Source organism: Cyanistes caeruleus, chromosome 6 (genome assembly GCF_971803275.1).
Source record: "Cyanistes caeruleus chromosome 6, bCyaCae1.hap1.1, whole genome shotgun sequence".
Taxonomy (NCBI): Eukaryota; Metazoa; Chordata; class Aves; order Passeriformes; family Paridae; genus Cyanistes; species Cyanistes caeruleus.
In genome coordinates this window covers 19,165,530-19,191,781 of record NC_141706.1, presented here as the reverse complement: position 1 = coordinate 19,191,781, position 26,252 = coordinate 19,165,530, and the positions used below count along the sequence as shown (strand labels likewise).

General features: G+C 35.6%; 1 protein-coding gene across 50 annotated transcripts in view; it reads left to right on the top strand.

The window, feature by feature from the left end:
• Positions 1-26,252, top strand: part of SOX6 (SRY-box transcription factor 6) — a 369,681-nt gene that overhangs the window by 294,176 nt on the left and 49,253 nt on the right. For 45 of the 50 annotated variants that reach the window (XM_086893202.1, XM_086893189.1, XM_086893206.1 and 42 more), the window contains 3 exons: positions 12,082-12,231; positions 16,134-16,314; positions 18,968-19,158. In XM_086893202.1, the coding sequence (XP_086749328.1) occupies positions 12,082-12,231; positions 16,134-16,314; positions 18,968-19,158 (522 nt within the window). The remainder of the gene's footprint in view (positions 1-12,081; positions 12,232-16,133; positions 16,315-18,967; positions 19,159-26,252) is intronic. The other 5 variants (XM_086893212.1, XM_086893210.1, XM_086893209.1 and 2 more) reach the window with 1 other exon arrangement.

Sequence of the window (26,252 nt, the reverse complement as noted above, 5' to 3'; positions counted from 1 at the left end):
GAAGTTAGTAAGATTAGACGCTAATGTGTTATGGGTTGTTGCCCCACTAGGGGGAAAAATGCTAAGAATATGCTGTGTATAAAGTGTTTGTTGTTTTTGTTTTTTTTTTAATAATTATCATATTGTCCTTGATATTTGCTTGATACAGAGTTTTTTAGGGATATGTACAGTGAGCAGTGCAACTGCAGCATTTCACTCCTGGCTTCCCTCACTCCCCTATTTTGCGCGGCCGCCTCCGTGTATCTGGCAGGTTGTACGCCAGCCGATGAAACAGATGTTTGGGCCATACTGGAATGGAGTGGCATGCTGCATCAGGACCTGGATATTCCTCTTGACATCTGGATGCTGCTGGGCTGGGAAGCCTGCTTTAGGCTGGGAGGCTGGAGGAGCCTTGTGGCAGTAAACATAGGGTCCTCGCTGTGCTTTAAGCGATTAGTGCACTGGAGCAGCAATAATGCTGAATTATCGCTTGGTTGCGTTCTTCTAAGGAATCTTGGGACAAAGGGATAGTCAAGGAGGAGTATTTACGGTACAGTCATGTTCAGAAAGACAAGACTAATTGCCATGTGTTAAAAAGCTTGCTTTCAACCGATAGTAAAATTATTATGAACACTTTAGGAAACTTCTTTACAAAGCAGCAAACAAATAGCTTGCACAAAAGCCTCCCTTTTTAATTTAAAATCACTAAGATGAAAAAACGACAATTTCAGCTACTTTCCAATTTCATGCTCTAGTCAAATTGTAGGGAACAGACAGAAAAAATGTGACTGAATACATGAAATTGTAGGTAAACTAATGTGCATGCCTACTAGAGACAAAAATGTGAACTTCTAATAGCTGCAGGGAAGAATATTAGGTATGGAAGCTGTCTGACTTATGCATCGACTCTTTATAGTTTCACTTTATCAAGTCGAAAATTCTGCTGTATGTGCTGCTACAGCCTAAATTGTCTGCTGCTATACTTTCCTTTATGATGTGTGTTATTTAAGCACAATAGACATAGTATATTTCATGGAAATAGGTGTTTAATGATGAGTGATTACTGGCTGTTGGATAAAATAGCATTTAGCATGGTTTTCCCCCTCCCCGCTCCCAGTAAATTTTTTCCTGTTAGGACCAATATGTTTAAACAAGGGCCTTCCCAAACAGAATACAGCTTTTTGGGGAGCATGAGTTAATATTTGAAGAAGACCAGTTTGTTGCTCTCATTTAACCTCCAGTATTCTGAAGGGGTTATATTTAATTAACACTGGCTAAAAACCTGACCTAAGAGGCAAGCAAAAGTGATTGAAGCGCATTTTCAGATCTAGGCTGTAATCTGTTGGGAAAGGAATAATAATAATAATAATAATAATAAAAAATTAGAAAGTACCATTTACTGAAATTCTTTCTAACTAAGCTGTATTTCAATGGGCCATTTAATGCTCAGATGGACAAAGGTATTACTTCAGTCATTGAATTGTATCAAACCCTTTCTCAGAGGCCCTGTTTAAAAACTCTACAGGAAAAGTGGCTTAGCATCATATTCTCAGAAGACCAACACTCAGTCTGTTTGGAAAGGGGGAAAAAGAAAAAATAAAAAGAGTGAAATGAGGTGTGACACAGCTGCCAAGTCAGTGAGGATTTTTGCTGCTCCTTCCAGTCAGTGGCTTAGCAGGGGAATTGTTCTTCAGAAAGTAAGAGCTCCATATTGGCACAGAAGGCCTTCAATTCTGTATATATGTTTTAAAATTTCATTTTGTTTTGTTTTGTTTATTTGTGTGTTTTGGTAGCTGTTACTCTGTTCCCCCTGTCAGCTTTTGGCCAACCTTTTGTTCTTTTCTGACATGGCAGAAACTTAGTTTTCTCACTAGGGAACTGAGGATCAGTACCTATACTTTACAGGGTTAGTTTTTTGAATCAGTAACACTGGAAAAAATTGAAAGTCTGATTTAAATATCACACTCTCTGATGCTGTGAGATGAGTAGTCACTTTCTTTTAATAGATGTATGTAATGTTATGTATTGTATAGTAATACAAAATTTCTAATGTACTGTCTGAACTTTAGTTGTATAAAAATTTCAGGATGTATATATATATATATTTTATCAGAAAGTGAACTTTTCTTTCACTATTTCCATACTTTCACAGAAAATTCCCAGCAGCTTCATATGTTGATGGGGTGACATTTTATCTTGAAAACTTGTCAAGGTGCTGTAAAACATCAGCTTTACTTCCAAAGGAGAAACAAACACAATATTACAGAGACAACTGCCAGGTGCCTAATTATGTACATTGTCTTAGCCACTTGCAGTGATTGATAATTTATTTCAGCTCTAAGCATTCTTTCTTGGCTGTGTCCACAGCTTTACAGTAAATAGGTTGTGAACAGGCAGTTGCTGAGCGATTGTATTTAATTGTCATAATTCAATGAAATCAAAGCCATTTGATTTCCGAGGGCCATGATCTCAGGGATGATGCCTGCATGAGAGATCCTGCATTCAGGCAGCAAAGCAGAGAGAGAGCTGTTTTGATGGCCATTTCTAATTCATTGTGTCTAAGCAGGAGGAGGTCAAAAGAACAAGAAATACAGTTTGCAAATGAAACAGAAGTGATCTTAAGAGCACCTTAATGCACATATGCCTGAAGGCAAGTTAGTTCTTTATTGCACTGGTGCATGTATTTTAAGTCTATAGAATTTCTCCAAATTTACATGACTGTAACTGAGAGCAACTTTCTGGCTGGATGTCTGTTCTGTCAGGCCAGGGTGAGAAAAAGGTGGGGATAGGAAAAAGTGAGTAAGGCTCTAACCATGGATCTTGCTGCAGGTATCTTCTCATTCCACATTCTTTCCTTGTGTTTTTGGGTGTTTTTTTTGGTTTGGGTGGGTTGTTATTATTTATTTTTTTTTTTATGAGGATTTTTGTTGCAGTTGTTTTTCGGTTTGTTTTGGGGTTTTGGTTAGTTAGTTAGTTAGTTAGTTAGTTAGTTTGTTAGTTTTCCCACCCAGAACATCAGCATGACCCTTGGGGATGAAAAGTATTATCTCTAATCCCATTATTTTATAAAAGGCAATGTTAATAACTTTTAACAAAATCCTGATAAAATATTAATTTTGTCTTCACTTTACATTTCCCCTCACATTATAAATTTAAGTGGATATTTTATAGCTGACAATACCTATTCAGGCTCCCCACATATTATGATGAATGAACCGAAACTTAAAATAATAGTGCAGGAAACACAGCATGCAGGAATAAGTTATGGACAGAAAGATCTATCATTTCTTCAGAACACATGCCAATGTGGTTTGTTAGTCCATTCATATTTTGAGCAGGACCTATTGTATGTGCTGTGGGACTCCTCTCTTAAGTAAGGCAAATTGTCTTCTTCAAAAGATAAAACAAGAAATGAAAATCTATGAAGGATAGATATGTTTTGGCTAATTATTTTCCTCAGAAGAAGTCTGGGTCTTTGTCACTGACTTATTATACAGATCCTCTTAACATCTGTCCAGCAGACTGTGCACTTTATTAACAGACAAGAGACCCACCAGATTTAGAGCCTGCTGGGTGCGTCTTCATCTTCACAGCTGTGGATTAACTCAGACTTTCCAGAAGAGGACAACCATATGGGATAATTGGTGTCATTGGGTAGCTAAAAAAAAAAAGAAGAAACAAATGTCATCCAAACACAATCCACTGTTTTTACAGCCACAATTACTAGTCTGTTTAAGAAATAAGAAAGGCAGCATTACACTAAAAAAAGAAAATCTATTCATATCTGTGTGGGAACCTAATCAGGCTCTTGTTTCCAATGACGATGGCTCCACAGTCACACCAGGTCTGCAACAAGAATGCTCCTTTTGTGTGCCGATAATGTGGAAGCGATAAAATTTCCTATAAGAGACATATGTGTTTACATCATGAGATGTGTTATTTGACAAAACGCTTTGTTCTCTGCATATTTTCCACGCAGAGTTTCATGCTGGGTTGTTTTGCTGGAAAGCTTTGATTAGCTAGAATTAGTTGCTGAAGTAAAATAGACACTTTTGTTTTATGAGTCCTCTTGCTGAGCTGTAAATTATAGTAAAACATATAAGGAGTGACAGAAAGAAGTGCTGATTTGAACCTCTGACCCATGATCGGCATAAAAACATAAGATAACTCTTTCAGAGGACTACTGAGAGCCATAAATATTCCATGGTCCACTTAAAGTTAGGCTCTTTTAACAAAATAAAGCTGTTATTTTGCAGTACTACAACAATGCATGCTGCAGTATCTGAAATGTGGAGAGATTATTTTATTTTTGGTTTGGGCTGGCCATTAGTCACAGCAGGGCAGCAGAAGAGATGAGAGTGATTTTTTCTTTTTCTGAACCAGTACAATGAATTTGTGGTCAGTGAAAGGAGTTGGGACTGGCAGACACTCAGTGTTGGAATTAGGTAACTGTTACTTTGCTGCTTGAGAGTAAAGCAATATAGGCATGTCTCTCTCCTAAGGAGACTGGAACTGAGGGGAAATTAGGGCCACGTAAAGTTTTCCCTTGACATAATATACAATAGCAACTGACAGACACTAAAATTACTGGTGTTAATAGTTACAAAAGTAAAAAGTAAACTAGCCAAGAGCTCTGAAGTGAATGAATATGAATAATTGGTAAAGTCATTATTTAGGTAGGAAAGAATGTTTTTCAATGCACAGATAAATGTAAAGGGAAAACTGAATACTTCTAATTTTGACTGTGACTACAAAATGTATTATTTGTATTTTCACAAATACAGTTAGTTTGTTTGCACATATTGGGTTTTAATAAATCGGAGAGCACATTAGTTAGCAAGCGCATAAATAATCATGGCAACAATCTTTGTTATTATGACATTAGTTATGATAATTCATTAGCTGCCTGTTTGTGTTGCACCTCAGTGCCTTTTTGCAGAGGTATTTGGTGTGTTAGTGGAAGATGTAGAGAATATTCACATTAATACTGAGCAGACTCTGCAAGAGAGTGATCTATGGGTGTTTAAAATTGGAATGTTATGTCCACTGTGGATACATTAGACATGAGAAAACAGGGAAATAAAAATGGTGCTGCTACAAGAAAACTATGCACATCTCTATGATGCTTGGATTCTGTAGAGAACCAGAAGTATTCTCAATAATTATTACTTTTTATTTATCATGCTTCCAAATTAGACACTTTTTCATTTTACAATTTCATGTAGCTGTGCTTGATCAATGCCCTTTCAGATGTACCCATGTTGAGCCAAATAAGTCTTGGTTATTCAGCATAAAATTCTCATGTAAGTTGATCCATACTTGTTGTTTCTTAAATACTAAGCTATTTATTATCTGTGTAGTGGCACACAAGAAAATGAGAGTCTGGCCCACAGTCCTAAAAGGTCTGTAAAACTCACCTTATTTCTTTTTGTTAGCATTTTTCTTAGATAAACTGAGGAAATGCTTCTGAGACATCTACATTTCATAATCCTAAATTCATAAAATACTCTGTTTTATCAGGTAACAGAAACAAAAGGAAACATACACTTTTGACATAAAATATTCAGTCTTGAAGGGATCCTCTTTTTTTCAGCAAAAGCTTTGATTTTTCCAGGTTTTAAATTTTTTAATTCAGCTAAGTGTTGCTTTCATGTATATGTACACTTTCTTTACAATTTTGTGTTCACCTTTCCTACTCTTCCTCCTCCTCCTTTTGTGCAGAGAGTTCTGCTAGGACACAGATGCCGAACCTTGGAAGGTGTTTTTCTGGTGATGGCATCTGGCTCCTGGGCAGACTCTACAGGCTGTAGCTGCCTTAGAGTTGCCCCTGGGTTTGTCACATGGTTAAGCTTCCGATGGGTTACTTAGGCTGTCTGGTGATTCTGGATGTTGTTTTCTGTTAGGCCACCTTTCATTCTGAGCATCTACATAGGAAGAATCTTAAAAGAAAGAGAAAAGCAATCCTTACGGTTGGTGGGGACTATTTTATTTTATTTATTTATTTTTTTTTAATGCTTATATATGTACATAAGCCTTTAACCCCATTTCTTACCTAGGTGCTGTAGTAGAGCACTTAGCTGCAGTGTTAGTCACAACATATTTGGTACAAAATACACGTCAATACAAAAAAAAAATAATTATATTTATATACAAAAATGGGAAGGAATGAGTACAGTTAACATTACTTTAGAAGTAGTTCTTGCACTTAGATTAAGATTTGTCTGAAATTTTTGAGTAGGATATTCATGCTTCTACACTGCTTTCTGAAAAGGTTGCCTTTCCAGAACTGCTGAGGGTTATACCAGTGACACTGGGATCAGGTCAGCACTTAAACTTTATTTCCATAGTTATTATCTGTGACACCCAAAACATGGGTGTGAACACTAATCTGTTCTTCCTCCAAACAAAAGAATAACGTTTTCAATCTGAAAGTCTCTTTCCTTTAATCTATTTGACATTAATTTTTTTTCAAGCACCACTACACCAATAATTGAAAACAAGCAGTCCCACTGAAGGTGCGATTTTTTTTTTGTTTTCAGTAGCTTCCTTTCAGAAATATGTGCTGGAAATAGTAAAGATGTTGCTGGTTTTGGTGAACTTGTAAAAATCCTTTGTCATCAGATAGTTCTAAGTATTATTATTACATATTATGTACTTGGAAGAAAAATGCTGGTATTATAGCTTTGCAATGCTACTTACTAAATATACTATGGAAAAAATAACTGCATTACCTCTTGTAGTGCAGGATTTCAACAGCACTTGCAGTCACTCCTTAGAGTTTTTCATCTTTAGAAACCAAATTACTCATTGTCTAAATAGCTGAACTTTCATCTCTATAAATAAGATATTTCAGCTTTGCACAATTCATTTAAAATGCTGACAAATAAGGATTCTCACTTGATTCTCAGTAGCTTTATTGTTCAGTTTCATTTACTGTAGCAAATGTATTTGTTGAAGATGTAACATAGGGCTTCCATTTTTAGTAATGGAAAACTTCAGAATTAATCAGAGTTCATAAAATTTTGCATTTTTCCTGAGAAAAGAAAATAAAAGGGTGAAAGATCCTAGAACAGATCCCTTCTTTTTACTTCAAGCAAGCCACCTTCTACTGAAACTCTTTGTGATGCATCTTCCAAGTACACCCATTGCATTTTGTTGCGCTAGGCCAGCCCTCATCACCCACACTTTGATTATCTGCTCCACTGAGTATTACAACCACCCTTTTCCTTATCTCCATGTTTTGCACATGGCTTTCTTATAGTTTCTTTAGAATTCTGCTGCAAAAATAACATCTGAATTATATCCCCACAGCTGTGACCAATGTTCCCTCACCAGAGTCAGCTGAAATGTCTCTAGCCCTTGCCTTTCTGTTCCTGTATGTATGAGTTCAACTGGTCTCACCATTTCCTCCCTGAGATTGTACATCTAAAGAAACTCCCTCTCTTACTCTTTATTTAAGTGTCTTCTCAAAACCAATTTTTCACTAGGGCCTGTCCTTGACAAGGCCATGGTAAAAGGGTTATGATGTGGATGTGACACTTTGGGGATATGGTTTAGTGAGTGAATATGGCAGGGCAAGGCTAATGGTTGGACTTGATGGTCTTAAAGATTGTTTAAACTTTAGTGATTCTATGCCTCGTTCTGTTTCCCTCACCATGTGCTACTTCTGTAACATTTAAATCTCAGAATTCTAAACTCTTATTTATTCTTTTAGACACAGATGATGCAGCCTAAGAGATAAGTATGAATATTCCTGCTGCAAAAAATGGGAAAATATCTGATGCATAGAAAGCTTTGCTCTGTTCTTATTTGCCATGCTCAGTGTCATTTGGCAGAGAATGTGCCCAGGAATGCCATAGATCTATGTGCAAGAGAAAAGTGATAGGGAAAGGGGCTTGAGCTAATGAAAGAGTTTTGATTATTGAAAGCTAGCTGAAAAAATTAGATGAAAAAATACTGAAACTTTTGAGAGCAATGTGTGAGCCTAAGGCCTTTGTCTTTTGGCAAGGCCTGAATGAATGCTGGTAGTAAAGGCAATTATGCTTCTGTGTTATGAAAATATCTCACAAAGGCATTTTGAAACTTAGATGGCATTAGAAAAGGTTTTACCATTTGGATCAGTCAAGACGGTCTATTATTAGTTCATAGATTTTTAGATAAATTCTAGATCGTAGTTGTTACTTTTTATAAGAAAAATGAAATTGAAATAATTAATCAGATTCTGTAGGCAATTTCTGAAGCAGAAAACACCATCACCATCACAACAGGATTATTATTTTTGATTTTTATTCAATTCTTTTTGACTACTTATAGCTTTAAGCTCTAATAAAGAGTGTAAGCTCTGCCATTTCCAGGTAAAAAAATCAGTATGCGCTTGTGATGTTTTGAACACGTGCTTGAAACAGCACTCTCCTACTTGCTTGAAATGTTTTTAAAGTAGATGAGCATCATTCAGACTCATGGTGACCTCCAACTTTCATAAATTCCCCTCGGATTTTAGTTGATTACAACTGGAATAGAGTTTTAGTAACAAGTGCTTAAGTCTGAGAACCTGTAAATTCATAGGTGCTTAAATGTCAGACTCAACTTGCCATTGCCCTGAGACTTGTGGCATTTTGAAATCCCACCCTTAGGTGTCAAATCTGACATCAGAAGAAGCCTGATTCTGAAAACTGCAAAGCTGCATCCTTGTTTATATACCTTAAGTAAACTGGGATTGAAAATTGTTAACAATTTCAGGAGCACTGAGGAATAAAAATCAGCATTATTTTTATTTAGATGCTGGGAACTGGATTATAAGAATCTAACTTTGTGACCTCTGAGAACAAAATAAAAAATAGGCTATATATTTTTAAGGCTTCTTAAAACAATCATGAATATTTGATATTTTTGAATACCTGATTTTTAATCAAGAGTCTCCTGAGTCAGTGGTTAGCATTAGGATTTTAAAATGCTCTTTTTATGTGATAGTAATAGATCAAAAATAAGATATGTTTTAGAGTTTACGGTATTTTGATTTTTTACTTGTGAAATTGTTTGTAGGTAAGAATTTAACTTGAAAATAATTCCATTGAATCTTTTGCTTTTGATCTTTAGAAGTCAAGAGTCAACATTCATTCAATGTTTGGGTTTTATTCCTCAGTCTTGCAAATAAAAGCTTCACAATTTGACCATCTCTATGTGAGGTCCTAAATTGCCATTTTGGTCCACAGCAGTGGTATTTGCAAAAATATCCTTTTTTTCCCCTGCAATGATGGCATGCACATATTTTTCCACACTGGCCAGCTCCCCATACAAACTGGTATTTAAAACTTATACAGCTTTCCAGTCCACACAGCAATGTTACTAGTGCTGGTGTGAATTCTTGCAGTATTTGTACTTGCTTGCTGAACAGCTTTGTTTTAAGCAAAGTAGAAAGCCAATTGCTGTTACTTATTTATACATTTACTATATCTATGTTTTAAAATAAATTTTTAGAAATGCTAGGTTAAGCCAGTACTAAGACCTTGGAATAACCCAGATATCATTTATATATGTATATAGACTTATAAATGACAAAATTTCTTTTATTCTGTCTTCCTTTAGAAACATTTCTCCTTGACAGGACTTGCAGTACAGCCAATACAGCCCTCAACACCCTGGGAGGGGTGTGGTGAAAAATTCTAATTTTATTCTACTTTTCCAGTTTGCATTTCCAAAATCAAGCAGTTTCTTAAACAGTCACTAGAACAGCTCACTTTTCTTGCTGTTAATCCTCAACATGCTGAGGGTGTTTCTGTTGCTGGTCCTGGTGGGACTCAGGTGACCAGCAAGTCCTGTTCTGACTGGTGTCATGTGTCCCTATCTTTGCATTGATCTTGAAATATCTCTTCAAGAAATTTTCAAGGGGAAATGGCAGGGATAGGTCCTTAGTATTTATCTCTGTTTCTTGCCAGGCAATTCTACTGTAAATTAGAATAAATAAATTCCTCCCAAGCTAAATTGTGGGGTTGTTTGTGGTTTTTTGTTTGTTTGGTTGGTTGGTCGGTTTGTTTTGGTTTGTTTTTTTTTTTTACTGTGATGGTAACAGGTAAGAGATCTCCCTATCTTTATGATCTTTGACCCACGAGCTTTTCCATCTTATTTTCTCCCCTGTCCTGCTGAAGTAGGGAAAGAAGAGACTGACTGACTGGACAACTGGCAGGCAGCCTAGGTCAACCTACCACATTATTTTAATTGCCACAATTGACAGTCAAGTTTTATCTTCTATAAAAAATGGAATATTGTAGAAAGAATAACTTATACCCTGTATTTTTGTGCCCTAATGGCTTACCTGAGAAAGAAATTATTTTGAACTTTAGTTGATAAAATTGAGTTTATTTTTACACAGAATTCCTTTCACACTCTTGAAAGTGCAACACACTAAGTACAAAAGTTTCAGTCTTCTTTTAGTAAAGTATAAGTAATGTTCTTCAGATAGTTGAAGAATAAGTTAAATTTATTAAAAAAAAAGGCAAGGAATTTATAGACAAACCACAGAATACTGAGAAAACCTTTATAATTGTTGGATTTTGTCTTTAAATTGCATTCAAGTTTATTGTGTTATCTTTTTCATAGTGCAGTGCCTGAGTGTTCCAGAGCTGAGAATGTACAGGATTTCAAAAGTTTGTGAAATGTGCTTTTTACTATAAGTAGATCATCCTATTAAGCAAGTAAAGGTTGACCTCAAGAATATTCTAGAAGGGATAAGATCACATTAGTGGGAGGGAAAAAAACACCTACTGTTGTATGAAAGGCTTCATTTGCATTGTCCAGGACATCACCAATAGCTGGAAATTTTTTTCTATTTTCAATCTTTTCCTTCTAGAATAGGAAAAAACCTGATACCTTAGCCAAACTATTTAAACACCACTATTTTCTAAACATCAAACTGTGGTCCTTTTGCAGTTCCCATGTAGTACCGAAAAGGGGTGGAAACAAACAAACAAACAAACAACAGTTTTCATTTGTCACCCTGAGGTGTGACTCTGCTTCTCCCTCCTGCATTTGTCTCAGCACTAAGTCACTGAACTCACAGTATTGTGTAACTTTCATTTCTGTGGGGGCTTGTTATACCAGAAAAATTGTTCCAAAGAAAGCAACAATTATGACATAAGCACATCTGGCTCTTGCAAATTATTCTTTATTAAGCTTTCATTTAATTACATGTGCTGAAAGGTCTGCTTTTGATTACTGTAATTTTTTTTTTTATTTGTCTATCTGAATGAAAATAATGTTGGAAATTACATACAAACCACCTGGCTTTTTTTTCTCACTAATATGGCTAAGTTTATGTAGATCTATGTGTAGAAGAGGGATTAGGATCTTCCCTGTTCATGGTAGAAGAATTATTCATGATACTAATTCAAGTTGAGGGCTTAAGTTTGGTGACTGGAAAGAAATTGAACCAAATTGATTTTGTTCAGTAAACACTTTTTACTGGTTGGGATTGTTTATTTTAATATAAAAGTTTATGTTTCACTTAAACTTTTTGAAAAGTTCTACTAGAGTTTTTAGTGTACTTTCATGACTATTTACAGGAACTTTAATTCATTATTAGCATTTATAGAAGATATATCCCTGTACAGAGAGATTGAGACATACCTTTTTGGCTATTTTAACTTTGCCTTTTGGTAGGAAGCTATTCTTGTGGCAGCTCCCAGGAAAGCTTCTGGATTAGTGGTTAATTTTTTGCAAAGAACAGAAAGACCTGGATTAATAGTGTTTCTCACAGGGGCTTATACCTCCTTTTCATAAAGAGCCTTATAATTTTACCAGTTTTGTTTTTAATATTCAGGCACAGTATAATTTTTTGCTCAACAGCATGACCATCATTAGAAAGAGGGAAAAAAAAAGAAAACAAGAAAAATCAGCAAAAGTCAAATGAAGAAAAAAGATATTGTTGTTTGGGAGTTTTCCCAACTGTTTTTTTCTCTTTTTTGCAAATAACAGAAAGTGAAGCCACAAACAAGAGCTGAAAAAGATCCTTTATGAGAAGAAATGCCAGTGGGGAAAAAAAAAAGTACATTTACAGCTTTCTTTAGGAATATTGCAGGAATATATGTATATCTTCTTGTCTTCCAGCAACTGTATGCAGCTCAGCTGGCAAGCATGCAAGTTTCTCCTGGAGCCAAAATGCCATCTACTCCACAGCCACCAAATACAACAGGGGCACTTTCACCCACTGGGATGAAAAATGAGAAGAGAGGGACCAGCCCGGTAACTCAAGTTAAGGTATTTTTCATAAAGAAAAAAGCTGGTGTTTGAGAAGGACAGTAAAATCAATGATCTCTGTAACTGTTTTACAGTTGAAAGTTGAACCACGGTACAGTTCTTCAATATTCCAACAAGAAGTTCCATTTTAGTGCTGTATTATCAGTATAGAAAAGGGAAGAGAAAGCATCCACTTGTTTCCAAAAATACCAGGCATCCCTCTTCCTACCAGAGGCAGCGCAACAGATTCATCAGTAAAATGTGATATTTTCAAGATTTCAGTTTGTAATCTGGTAACATGCATAAATGGCATCCATTTCATGAATTGTTTCACGTTGAGCTCTTGAGTATCTTGAAATATGATGCTGGCTTATATTGTTAGGGTAAGAGAGAGACTGTAGAGCTTCTAATTATTTCACAAATCTCTAGCTGTACTTAATTCTACAATTTTGGAAAAGCCTCCTTTAAAAATAATATGTAATACAGGGCTCTGGGGAAAACATTGTGTCGCTGCAGATTGATTTGACTTTTGCTGATTTCACACAGCTGCTGACAACCGCGCTGCTCCTCGCTGGTTTTGCGCCATTGCCGAGTGCTTGTGCCTGCTTATTCTCACTAGCTTGGAACCAGGCAGCTACAACATGGCATTTGCCAGGAGCCTGGGATGAGCGCTGTGAAACCCGTGGAGCAGCCTTTGGATGGGACTGCCTGCCTTCTCCTGCTGTGTTCTCCCGGACTGGTTGGGGATTACATGAGAACGAAAAACATGCTCAGGACCAATTTACTCCAAACTGCAAAAAAAACCAAAAACCAAACCAAAACAAAAAAAACCCAAACAAAATCAACATTCAGATGTTTTACCCACTTGAAAGATAGAGATATAAATGCTGAACAATAAAAAACAATCTAAAGATGGCATCTAGTGACTTTGTAGGGAGAGAAAGAGAGGTTGTATTGGGGCTTTTTTGCTGGCTGCAAACACCTTACTGGCAAACATTGCTTAGCTTCAACCCAGCCTAAGAAGATTTTAGTCACTTGAGATGGTGGTTTCTTTTTTTTTTTCTCTTACATTTTTTGACATGAGAGTAAAATATCATTTGTTTTTTCATTATCATCAATCATCATGGTAAAGTGTGGGTGAGTAGATATTTCTGCCTGGGCAGATAAATTTCTGTGACACTTTTTTGCCAGGCTGAGAGTACTAATAAATAAAAACTATTCCATTATGGCCAGATCTAACATTTATTTAGCAGAGCATTCACTTTACTTAGCTGTAGATATGTATTAGTCTAATATTTTACCTCTTGTAATCCAACGCCAGCTTTGAGAGCAGCCAGGGAAATTTACTGCATATGCGGAGTTTGTTATGGTCAATACAGAAGCCACCAAAAGCAAAGCCCAACTGTTCCAGCAAAGTTGCCGTAGTACAGTGATACCTAACACCAGTGATTTATGGCATTGGGAATATACTACTGACTACTTTAATGTGAAAAAGTAATTCTGGGAGTGAGTGAGCCAAATGAACCTACACCAAACCAAACCAAAGCTTTACTGTACGAGTCAAATTTTCCCTGGTTAAATTCAAGCACATATCTTCTTGAACCAAGGCCAATACTGGTCCAGGTTTGTGGCCAGCTGAATCCTATTAAAAATTGACCACATGGAAATTCTTGGGGGTTTCACTACATAATGTAACTTGAATGGACTAAAGTATATGTTAATAAAACTGAAGTCTTATGATTATTTTTATTAAGCACACTACTGCATTCAGAATATTAAAGGTAAACTACAAGTGCTTTGTGTGGACAAATACCAATATCTAATGAAGAAGTTATTAGTATGAAAGTAGTACCTATATTCAGTCTCTGCAGATTGTTGTCTTTGTTAGCCGTGACAAAACATGACAATTTTGATGATCATGCAGTGCTTAACAAATCCTCTATATTTTCTTTGGTTTTAACCAGTCTGTATAAAACTACATGCATTATTTAGTGAATGAATGGAATTCTTCTATGGTAGACAGATCTTTCAAAAAGTAATGATATGTTTACCTTAAGTCAGTGGCCAGAATGTTTTCCAATTTTTTGGTTGCCTTGCAGAAGTGACAGTATTGTCCATATAATACAAACAAACAAGTTCTGGCAGTGTTTAGCATTCTTTCACAATTGTAGCAGTACTAGATGGAAAACTATTTAAAAACTGAACACTGTAGCATAGATTTGTATGTGCATACGTTCACACTACCTAGCCAACTTCATGGTCTGGATGGGGCTCTGAACTCTTGGAAAAGTTCATGGAAGCCACTTCGTCTTTGTGCAAGGAAAAGAGGTCACATATAAGTATGGCCACAAAGCACCAAAATGGACTCTGTCCCTTATACCTTTGAGCTTCTGCTCTCACCTAGACCCTGAAAGGGTGCGGACATTTTTACTCTCTCTGAGGCAAGGAAGAATTGAAATGTCATGCAGTTTTATGGGAAAAATTTAAAGCCGGTGATATAGTGGCATTATAAATACCTGTTTGTTATGTTTTCCTGTTTAATGCATTGTGTGTAACCAGATGTACTTTGCTTGACAGTAAGGAGAAAGGAAAAGATGAGTTAATGTGATGTATTATTGAATTTTGACATAATTCTAAGCTTCGAAGTGATCAGTGCAGAGTTTTAAAATATGAACAATCTCTTATATCCAGCATAATTCTGCTCTGGACATATTTTAAACAAGAGATCTGTCTTACTGGGCGCTTTAATGACAGAAAATCACCATTTCACAGTTTTCCAAGTGCTCTGTCTTGCTTAATTTACTAAGTAGAAGGAACAAGCTCAAAGAATGGGAAGAAGGTTGCACTACAAATGTTTATAATTATCAAAGAAATTAATTGCTTGAATAAGTCTTCAAAAAGTTGAGATATTTTAGATGGACCTATTCTACAGCACAGAAAGAAGACACATGTCAGAGTTTCTTCCACAGTTGATAATGAAATTATCAAATCATAGAAAGGTGCTGGGACTAGATTTACAAACCCTTAAAAAGTTCCTTGTCTTAATGCAAATGAAACATACAGATATACTAGAGGTTAAATGCAGCAGAAATAAGTACAGAATACAGGAATAATACAGAAGTATTAAACAAGGAGCAGAGTAGCAGTTATGTGGAAAATAGATTTGATTTTGCATAAATCTGTCAAAAACTTGACATTTGAAAGTTAACAAAATTAAATAGTAGAAAATAAAATATATTTTTAAATGCATGTGCTAGTAGTCACTAATAAAGTCAAGTAATAAGCAAAGAAGTAAAGTAATAAGTAAATAAATAAGTAAAGTAATTTGAATTCAGTGAAATTCTTATCTCCTATTATGTGGGACCAGCATAGATTATTTCACTAAACAAAACATGCACTCTGAATTAGATGCATGGAATGTATAAGCTAGCAGTAGCTCTAAATGTGGCCCAAGGAGCTGTGAATTATTCTTTCATAGTAGTACTTCTGATTCCTTAGTTTCTAATACATTTAAAAATAAGCTACATAACTTATTTTTATAGTGCCAGGAACTTTTCAAATAGAACCAGTGCAAAAGCATTACTGAGCTGCTGGAAATTTTAAATAATTCTTTGTAAATGCCCTAGGTTAATTTAGATCTCTGAAAACACATTAGGAAATTAAGCTGTAATGTGAGCTAATTCAAATTTTAATTTGGCAAAAAGAATGATCCAGTCACATAGCTAATGTAAATAAGAAGCATAACACAGAGAAATTAATGAGGTTTCCTTTCGATGAATCTTAAAGGAGGCAGATAATTAGCTTCTTTTGTTATTATTGCTGTGGAATGTGGTATTGTCTTCGAGATGTAAAGTAACTGCTGCTTGCAAAATGATGCATTCATTTGTCTTTTCCTAATAGTTATTTACATTAAACTCTTGCAGGATGAAGCAGCTCAGCCACTGAATCTCTCAGCCCGACCCAAAACAGCTGAACCTGTCAAATCCCCAACATCTCCAACACAGAATCTCTTCCCAGCCAGCAAAAGCAGTCCAGTGACGGTGTCGAACAAGAGTGGCATCCCCAGCCCGCTCAGTGGGTCTCTGGGAAGAGGATCCTCTTTAGGTAACTAATCTGTCCTGGGGAAAGGAGAAAATAGGCACGTTTTCTGCAGGGAATTCCAGCGTGAACACACTTAGTTCTGGATTAAGCAGATACTTGGGCGTAAATTTCAGTTTAAAATGGAAAAAATTATATATAGTGAAGCTTTTCAAAGAATGATTGATTACCAAAGTTTTATAAGAATATCCAAAGAGATGTATCAGTGTGTGACAAACACAGGAAAGAAATATATTATATAGGAAATACATACAAATACGCACAGATAAGTAAATAATGATAGATATATAAAACCTGTAAAACAGGTTTGTGTGAATATCTCTCCTAAAGGCATCTACTGGGTATATACACACAAAGTTAACTTTTAAATTTTGACTTCTGGATCAAAAAAATAAAAAACTCTCTCTGCATGCACAGAGAGTCACACAAGATACTAGACAGTTGGTTTTTTTTCTTCTTTTTAATAAAGATGGAAAGGCTTACGTCTGGACAGCTTATGCTATTATTTGATCAGTTTATATTATTTGATCAAATTTTATTATTTGTTCAGCCATCTGACAGGATTTTGTTGATTCATATGGTTACAAGTAGGGAATTTTTGACCTGTGTTCAAGATTCTTTAAGCTTATTAAGTGATGAATCAAAATTGGTCTGAAAACTATGTATGAAGACTACTTTAACCAGTCAAAAAACAGAATCAAGAGCTGCAAAATGTAGATGATCAGCCCTAAAGTTCAAATAGTAAATTTTAACAGTGACTAAATACTTACTACAGACCACTTATTCACAATCTGTAACTCAAGTGTACTTGTAAAATATATAGAAACACTTGTGAATAATGAATAGATATGTTAAATACATATATTAAATATATAAAAATTATGGGTTTTTTCCATTCCCAAACACTTGGGAACATCATGATCTCTGAAAGATATTTTCTGTAACTATCTAGATACTCTACCTGTCAATTTATTTGCAACTCTCACTGCAGTATCTTACATTAGAAAGTGAAATTTCAGTCTGAAGTCATAGACCATTCAAGAGAAAGGAACACAGAACACAAATAGTGCCTAGGCTATAAATATTTTTCATGTAAAGTCATAAAAAATTTTGTCTCAATCCTTAAATATAAAAAAAGACAGGAAGACATTACCAAAAATCAGCAAGCCCTGTAGGAGCTTTTGTTGCATTTCAAAATAAATGTAGATGATTATGAATCTAAAGCTCTTTAAAAATCATGCAAATATGGTTCCAAATTTCTTTAGGGTCCAGAAAGGAAGTTAGTGGCTGAAATAGTCCAGAACATCGCAAATTTTCCTCAGCAAGAGCAATGATTTTCTTATAATACATTGTTTTTATTTTAAAGAGGGATGACTCATTCAGATAGAAAAGATCACCAATCCCACACCTTGATGGGATGGGATGAAAACATCACAGTCTACATCCCTTCTTACTTAGGCCATAGTATTGAATTAATACTAATAAATAGCATTTGGTTCCCTGTATGAAGTGTGAGAAACCCCTAATAATTTTTATTTTAAAATAGTTTAGGGTCCTTTGAGGTTGAATTTGTGGTATTGTACTCAGCTGAACTTCACTGAAATGAAAAGAATATAAAAATTATCTTTGATTGGTAGTTCCAAATCTTAGCCTGTTTGGGTTTTTCGGTAGTTGTTTTGGATTTTGGTTTTGGTGGCTTTTTTTACTTTTCCTTTTTCTTTTTTTTTTTTTTTTTTAGTAGTATACTGTTATATTTTAGTAGTAGACTGTTAATAAGTACACAAATCTAGTCACTTCAGAGCTTTTGTAAAAGACATCTGCTGGTTAGACAGATGCACAGGTCACACACAAACAATGATTGCTCAAAATTCCCAAGCTAGGGTATATGTGCACCAATTTATCCATGTGCAGTATAGAGAATGCTTCCATGTAGGAGCAGGTGGATCACAGTTTTACCACAGCAACAAAAATGAAACAGTCACAAAATAATTTCTGCCTTTTTCTCTCAAATCTAAAACTGTATCTGGGTACTCATCTTCATGAATCATTGTAAGATGCAACAGGAATGCTTGCCTGAGTTTGATGCTTGTTTAATAGTTTCTTCCTGTTCAGAGCAATAGAATGAATTTTTTTTTTTTCTCTACTGATTTAGAGATTTATACTCATATTATGGTCATAATGGCCTTTGTCCCCCAAAAGTAAATGCAAGTGCTCTTTCTGAAAAGGAAATCCAAATGTCTAGAGTGATGGTTCTCTCTATAAAGAAGTTTTAAGAACTGACATGGAGTTTAATGGCCTAGTAAATGAGATCTTTTTTTCCTTTGTTGTTTTCATTAATTATTTTTAATACCTCAAAAGGTTTCCAGTTTAAGCTTCAGAATACTGATGTCTTAAACATATATTTAAATTTGAGTCCATGAGTATGCTCAGGTCCTTATCAGGCTATCCCAAGACCTCATTTGTTGTGTTTCATGCAAAAGAAGTGCATGAGTCTCTCAGTCAGTTCAGTGGAGTAATTTAGTCTTCAAAAAGCAAACAATTACCACTCCTCCTCCTGCAGATGTTGGTTGGGTGCACCTCTAAGAGTGTGAGAGCAGAGTTCTTACCTTGGATTCCAATTTGGATAATTACCTAAATAAATTCTGTTCTCTGTTTATAGATATCCTTTCCAGTCTTAATTCACCTGCCCTATTTGGGGACCAGGACACAGTTATGAAAGCCATTCAGGAGGCTCGAAAAATGAGAGAGCAAATCCAAAGGGAACAGCAGCAGCAACAGCAGCCTCATGGTGTTGATGGAAAATTACCCTCCATGAATAACATGGGTCTAAACAACTGCAGGAATGAAAAGGTAATGTCTCCCATGTCCCCACAGTCTGTCACTCACTTCTCTTCCCTGCAAAATAGCTTCTTATTTTTAAATGAAATTTCTTTTTAGAGCTTTTAGACATCTCTGCTTTATATGTTAAATACACCTTGTCTCTTCTCAGTGCTGTGCTGCAAACTTCTCTAGGTTTACATGACAGCATTCACACCCACAGTCCTGTGCACACATGTGATGAAGCTGTAAGCATGCACATAGAAACATGGAAAAGGGGTTGGTTGAAGCTTCCATTGTTCATGGTCCATAGATTCTGAATTGTGCTTTTGAGAATGACTGGATTGATAAATATGACCAAAAGGCCACTTCTGTACTAGCATGGTTGAGTATTGCAATGCCAGTGTATGAATTGTATGTGCTTGAATCTGTGGTTCAGGTGCAACAAAATACTTAGGCTCAAAACTGTCGCATTTGGCTCTCAGTTGCAGTAGGAAATTAGAGATAAGACATTCTTTGTTGAATCACTGAAATGAGGTGGCACACTGGAGTAAAAGGGTAAATGAGAGAAGGTGTTGGGATAACGGGACCAGCACTGGACTGAGCAGGTCATGATCCAGTTTACAAAATAGCTGCCTGGGATCATCTATGAAAGGTAAGGAACAGTGTCTACCACACTTCCTTTAAGGACCAGTCAGAGGACCAGGAAGACTCTTGGAAAATCCCCTGAATCTGTGTTGTCCCATTCTGTGGTCTTTCTGACATCTTCAGGATCTGCTTCATCAGCAGGTCTCTGCATATACACCTGGGCAAGAGAGAAGAGGATCTGGTAACTGGCTGAGGTAAAAGGCGGCCCTTTGGATGGAGAATGCTTCTCTGTTTGCTTCCCTAGAGGTGCCACAGGCTGCAAAAAATACAAGTTATCTTTCACCGCTAACACAAAATCAGTTAGAGACCACAACACTTATTCCAGTCAGCTTGAGAGGGAAAAGCATTATCCCAGTAATCACTAAAGCTTTGGCAAATAGAACAGTTATCGTGCAATTTAGTAATGAATGGAAAGAAAACGGACACATTAATTAGCCTATACAGCAACTAGTGTTTAGACTATTTGTTAAAACACTCCAGAACAACAGGTCATTCCAATTCCAAAAATTCTGTGATTTTCTATACCAGAGGTAGGGTAGGTTCTTTTTTTTCTTGTGTAAGGGAGGGAAGATTATACTGTAGCCCAAAGACTAACAGGAGTTTTGAGTCCAGGTTGAGTATAAGACTCAGCAGAATATTAACTGTAACTTAAATATGAATTTGATATTACTCTGAACTTTTCTCAGCCCACAGGGAATGTTTGGGTGACTTTTTTGTAGCAAGGCACCAAAATACAAAGAAATGTTATAAACAGACCCATTAAAGATTGACATGCACCTTTTAATTACATTTTATATTTTTGCTTGATAGTTTCTTTGCAGTACTCAAAACAAGTAGTGTCTGGTAAAAAAGATTGGTTAAAATGTTACCACACAGGATAAACAATGCTTTTCCAAGTCAGACTAATAAATATATGTTATGTCTAATAGATATATGTAATATAAATATAAATATAAATTATACGAATAATAAGAATAATATAAATAATATGAATAATATGAATAATATAAATAATACAAATATATGTGTCTGGTAGTATTAGTTTAAAAATCATAATTGAAAACCTCATTTAATACAAGTTGATATTATTAGAAGTATAGAAGTTAATAACTGTTCAAGCAGGCTGTATTCAAACAGTCTAATTGTAAAGGCAGTGTTTGTCTTAAGCAATCAAGAGGCAGGATACTAAAGCCCAGGTTGCAAAAAATAAAAAAATGTCACGTACATGATCAGTATTAAGAGTTTATAAAATTATGCTTATTTTAAAATTTGTTTTATGAGTTTCAGTGGCTTGACATTTAAAAATATCTAATATGCTATAAGGGCTATTAAAAGAATTCTTAACATTTGATTTCACTTTGAAAAATAAGTATAAAAATGGCATCCACTTACTTATTGAGTCTCTTCCCTGCATATTTTCAGTATCATGTTTATGTCTTGTATTCAATATAACAAGTTCCTATTTCATCTTTCACCCTTTAAAGCAGTCAGTAAATATTTCAGTGAATAATCTGAAATTTCTATTTTGTGCTGGTTACTAGCAATACACAGTCTGATGCACAGCTTCCAGATTGAGGTTATGCATCAGGCACTCTGAGCAAAAAAATTTTATTTTACTTACAAATATAGCAGAGTGAATCAGAACTCTTTAGAGATACGAACAACACCATTCTCAAAGGCCATCTTTTGTGAGGAGATGGTAGCACTAGCAACTTTTAAAACCAAAGAATAAAACAGCAGCAGGGAAATCTGTTGTTAAGTCTCTTTGTGACCCTATGTAATCCTGGTGGGTTTATTTATTGCAGCAGGTACTACAGAACCATTAAGGCAGGAAAAGCTTGTAGTATGTACTTTGGTTTTATCTTTGGTGTGCTGGTCTGTTACCCTCACCCCATAGATGTGAGGAAAGACAGGGGTTGCACAAGAATGGGATATGAATCAGTAATTTTCAATGATGGTATATCCCCACTTATATCCTAAAGAAAATAAAAGTATTAATTTTGTCATGAATACTAAGAAAATGTATTTATACTTTATAGCAAGTATAAAATACATTAAAACCAGACACATCTTTTGCACAAACAGAATTCTAGAACACTCTTCTTTCTTCCTTCGCCCTCTGCCTCTCAATTTTTACATTATTATATACTTCTTTTACTCTAAAAATGATGGACAGGATGATCAAAATGGAGGTGGGGGAGCAGGAATACTAGATCACTTCAATTAGAGAAACATAATTTTGAAATAATTGTATGCCAAGAAAACTACGTATAGTTTCTGCCATGATCCCAGTGAAGCTTTTATAACAGTTGCAATTTTGGATTGGTTTCTTTTGAAGAATCAGAACCCTGTGTTTTCAGGACCAAATTTTCAGAAATTGGCTTCAGGTAATTAGACTTGCAGAAATGAGTAGCTGGAAGCTGGCACCAGAAAAAGATGGCAAATTAATTGCCTGCAGCCGGTTTGAAAAAGCTATTGAGTTCTGGTCAGTTACTGGTCTTCAAGTTCAGATAGTTGGTAATAGTTTGTTGTGCAAATGATTGTGCTCGCAAAATTATGTACATAACTTCAAAGCCTGGGCTTAGGCCTTTTTGAAAATGTGTCATTTAAATCTCAGAAAGCTTTGTATTTGGTTACAGACACAGAATTGAAAATTGCTTGTGTTCATATTCTGCTGTTAAAAAAAAAAAATCTACAAAGCTTTCAAAGTGCTCACAGAGATTCACTCATAAGAAGGGCCAAAACAAAAACATCCAGCATTCTGGGACTGTCCAACTTTGTCATTTGCCAAAGCATTAAGGTTAGCTTATACTTCTGAGATGATTGCATCCTGTGGAGCTATTTGAGTTTGTGTGAGTTAGGATAGGCAGGTAAGAACCACACAGCCGCGCTCTCGCTCCCATCAGCAGGATGGGGACAAGAGTCAGAAGGGTAAAATTAGAAAACTTGTGGGCTGATTAGTACAGTTTAATAAGTATATCAAAATTTGTGAATGTAAGTAAAGTAAAACAGGGAATTAATTGACTACTGCCCATTGCCAGGCAAATGTTTAGCCATTCCCAGGAAAGCAGGGCTTCTGCATGAATAAGTTACATGGGGAGACAAATGCCACAACTCCAAGCATTTCCCTTTCCTCATTTTTCCACCAGATTTTATTGCTGAGTCTGATGTCATATGGTGTGGAATATCCCTTTGGTCAGTTGGGGTGAGCTGGGGTCAGTATATTCATTGAGATCTGAGAGTAAGCAGAATTTTATATAACATTTTTATGTTTATATTCCATTCTTACTCTTTTGTAGATTTTCAGACAACTGTGTATTTGCAGCAGGAAAGCAGAATTAGACCCCAAAATAAATGACATGAGTCATTGCCTATTTCCTGGGAATTATGGTACTTTAGCACCTCTTCTAATGAGCCTTTTAGTCCTTTCTTATCTCTAAATCAAAGTTTCACAAGTTGAATCCACGTAATTTACCCTAATACAGACCACAGTTTGAATACAAAATGTGTACATTCTTAAAAGCATTATTTACCCCTCGAGATATTACAGTCTATTGATCAAACTCATATTTAGGCAGTTGTATTTGACTTGATAAGCCATAACGACCCCTTTGGAGGTATTACGCTCTGCTGTATTTAGAGACTGTTAAGTATGTGGATTATTGAGACAATAGAGTGTAACAACTCCTCTGGAGCTGTTACACTTCATCATGTTTATGAAGCTCCTGCACACATGTACAAACTTGTACAAAAACACTTCAGGAAGTCTTTGTAGGAAAAGTCACTAGTCATGCATAATCTCCTTTTGGCTGCCTACAGCCCTGCAATGGCTCCAGCATTGTACTGGTTTTTTTTCCTAAAGGCAAGCAATGCTGCATTATACTGGCATCAGTTTTTTGCCAGCTTTTTTCTGCCCATACATTCAGCATCAGAGACAGAACACCTTCAGTGACAGGAGTCACATTGTTCTGGATTTGCAGGAGATTTCTCAGACAAGCACAGAGAATCACCTTGTTACAAGTATCCTTGCTGTTAGTCAAGTCTCAACTCTGTTAAAAAACCCCAAACGCATAGTTAAGTAAATACTTTTCCAGTTCATTCTGCATGCAATTCACTTTTTCCTTTTACTAAAAGGAGTCCTGACCACTTTTAAATTTAGAACATGAATTAATTGGTCATGAGGGTCTTGTGGATTTCTTATAAATCTTTATGAATATGTGGCTTAGATTTGTAGGTAGTGATCTCTTCTCATTTCCTTTTTTCTTTCAAGAAAAACTTATATTTTCTTTTATCCCCCTTTAGTTTCTTTTAACAGACTTATCGATACTTAGTAAATAAGAAGTCAATGCTTATATTTCAGTCTGCAGTGACACATGATAGAAATTGTAAGCATTTTCAATTGGACCCTTATTTCTATTGGTTAAACCTTTGTTCTACTTATAATTAAAGGGCGAGTACCTAAAAATTAGGAAAAAAAAAAAAAAAGAAAAAAAATGATAGCAGTAACAACAGCAGATGACTAGTTTTGCAAAGTTATTACTTTTTCTATGTCTCCACAGTCATTGTAACAAGTTCTGGTCTCACTGTAACTTAAGAAAGGTCCTGCCCCTCACAGCTTGCACTTAAATATAATTTAAGTATTTAGATTCTATAATAAAAGATCTAGAACTGTACAGAAAGGCAAAAAAGAAAGACATTGATTTACTTGAGGAACTGTTAGTGTGGTCTCACTTTCTTGCAAGAATATAGGCAATTTATTCAACTCAGTGGGAGTGTATTCCATCTGTCTAATGAAGACTCTGATTTCTACAAAGAGACACTGCAAAGTGTTTTTTCCTGAGTACGTCATCCTGCTCAGCCGACAAACCTTTCCCTGGGGACTTTCTGCGATGTAGAAGGACACATTGCATAAAGACAACCTCTTTGCAGATCCATCATTTTAGAACAGATAAGTGACAGGTCTAAGTTAAACGCCTTGGAATAGGGAAAAGTTTGAAATACAAATCCCAGCAGTCCTCATATTTCTTACAAAACAAATGTCCTTTATACTTGACTGTGAATCTGCTCAATTTAGTAATCTACTTGTGGCTGCACATAATAAATGTAAGCTATAGCTTTTTTTTTTTACATTGGGTGTTCATAGTTAATTTCCTAAAGCCATATTTTGACACCAGTATTTTAATATGAAAGATTTATATTATAAAAAAAATAAAAAATAAAAAAGAAAAATACACCAGTTTGTTCCAGAATTTTTTGAAACTGCAGTAATTTTGCAATTTCCGTTTTAGGCTTAGGGCTTATCCTAGCTACATAAACATTTGTCTTCATTTTATACCCATTGTAATATCTCCTTAGTAATTTTGAATGGAAAATAGTCACTGAAGTAAAAATTTTTTGAAGTGGCTGCAATGCAGGAGCCTAAGTTCCTAGGCTGAAACTATAACTAGGTCTGAAAATTTTACCCCAAGGCAGACAAGCAGATTTATGGCTGCATACATAGTAACAGTCTATTTTCAGTGAAATTCAGCAGTCTTGTATCTTTCTCCAGCTCTTTTAATGATAATTTGGACAATTCAGAATTTCAGCTGATGTAATACTGCCCCCTTTTATTAGAACTGGAAAACATGCTGGACCTCAAACATTTAGTTTTTTAGCTGGAGACATTCTGTTTATTTATGTTGTTGCTTCCAATATTTGAATTTTCATGCCAAGATAAGATAAAGGCTGACATCCATATGCATTTATAACAATGAATCGGGGAAAATAGTAATGATTCCAAGCAACATATTTTTTCAGGGTGTAGTGTGTGTGCTATGACTGGATTTCCTAGGCAGCATATCCCTTCAGGGAATTCCCTGCTATTTTTTTAAGAAGTTCAAGGTGTAAATGATTTCTGCTTTTGTATGAATGTCACATGTGTTTGCTTTGGCTTTCTAAGTGTATTTATGGGCAATTGAGCATTGTCATTTTTGTTTTTATTTGTGAGTTCTGATCAGGAATTAGATGTATTTTTGAATAACTGAATGATTTTAATATCTCTCAAACAGAGGTAAGTATTGCAATGGATTTATGCTTTGCAACTAGAACTTTGCATGTAATTTGAAATTGAATTCAAAGCAGAGCATCTTGGGAAAAAAAACAACCCTGTGTCCCCAACCACATCTTTTAAGCAGAAATGTTTCAATTATAAACTAAAAAGGAACACGGCTAAATCTGACTTTGGAAATAACCCTGAGTCTGTAATGTATCACTATTCCGTAGCTATTCCAGGAAATAAAAACCGTTCAGACATTGTACCCATACTTAGAGAAATGTTTTATCTGATCTCTATGTATGTAGTGAGAAAGATGATGGGAGCTGTAACTTCTCATGCACAGAGGGGTCAAACACAGCCGTAATATCAGTGCTCAGGTTCTAAGAGTTATGGGAGGAAAATACCAGTGCTAATGTTAACCCCTGCAGAAGAACACAGCCCCATT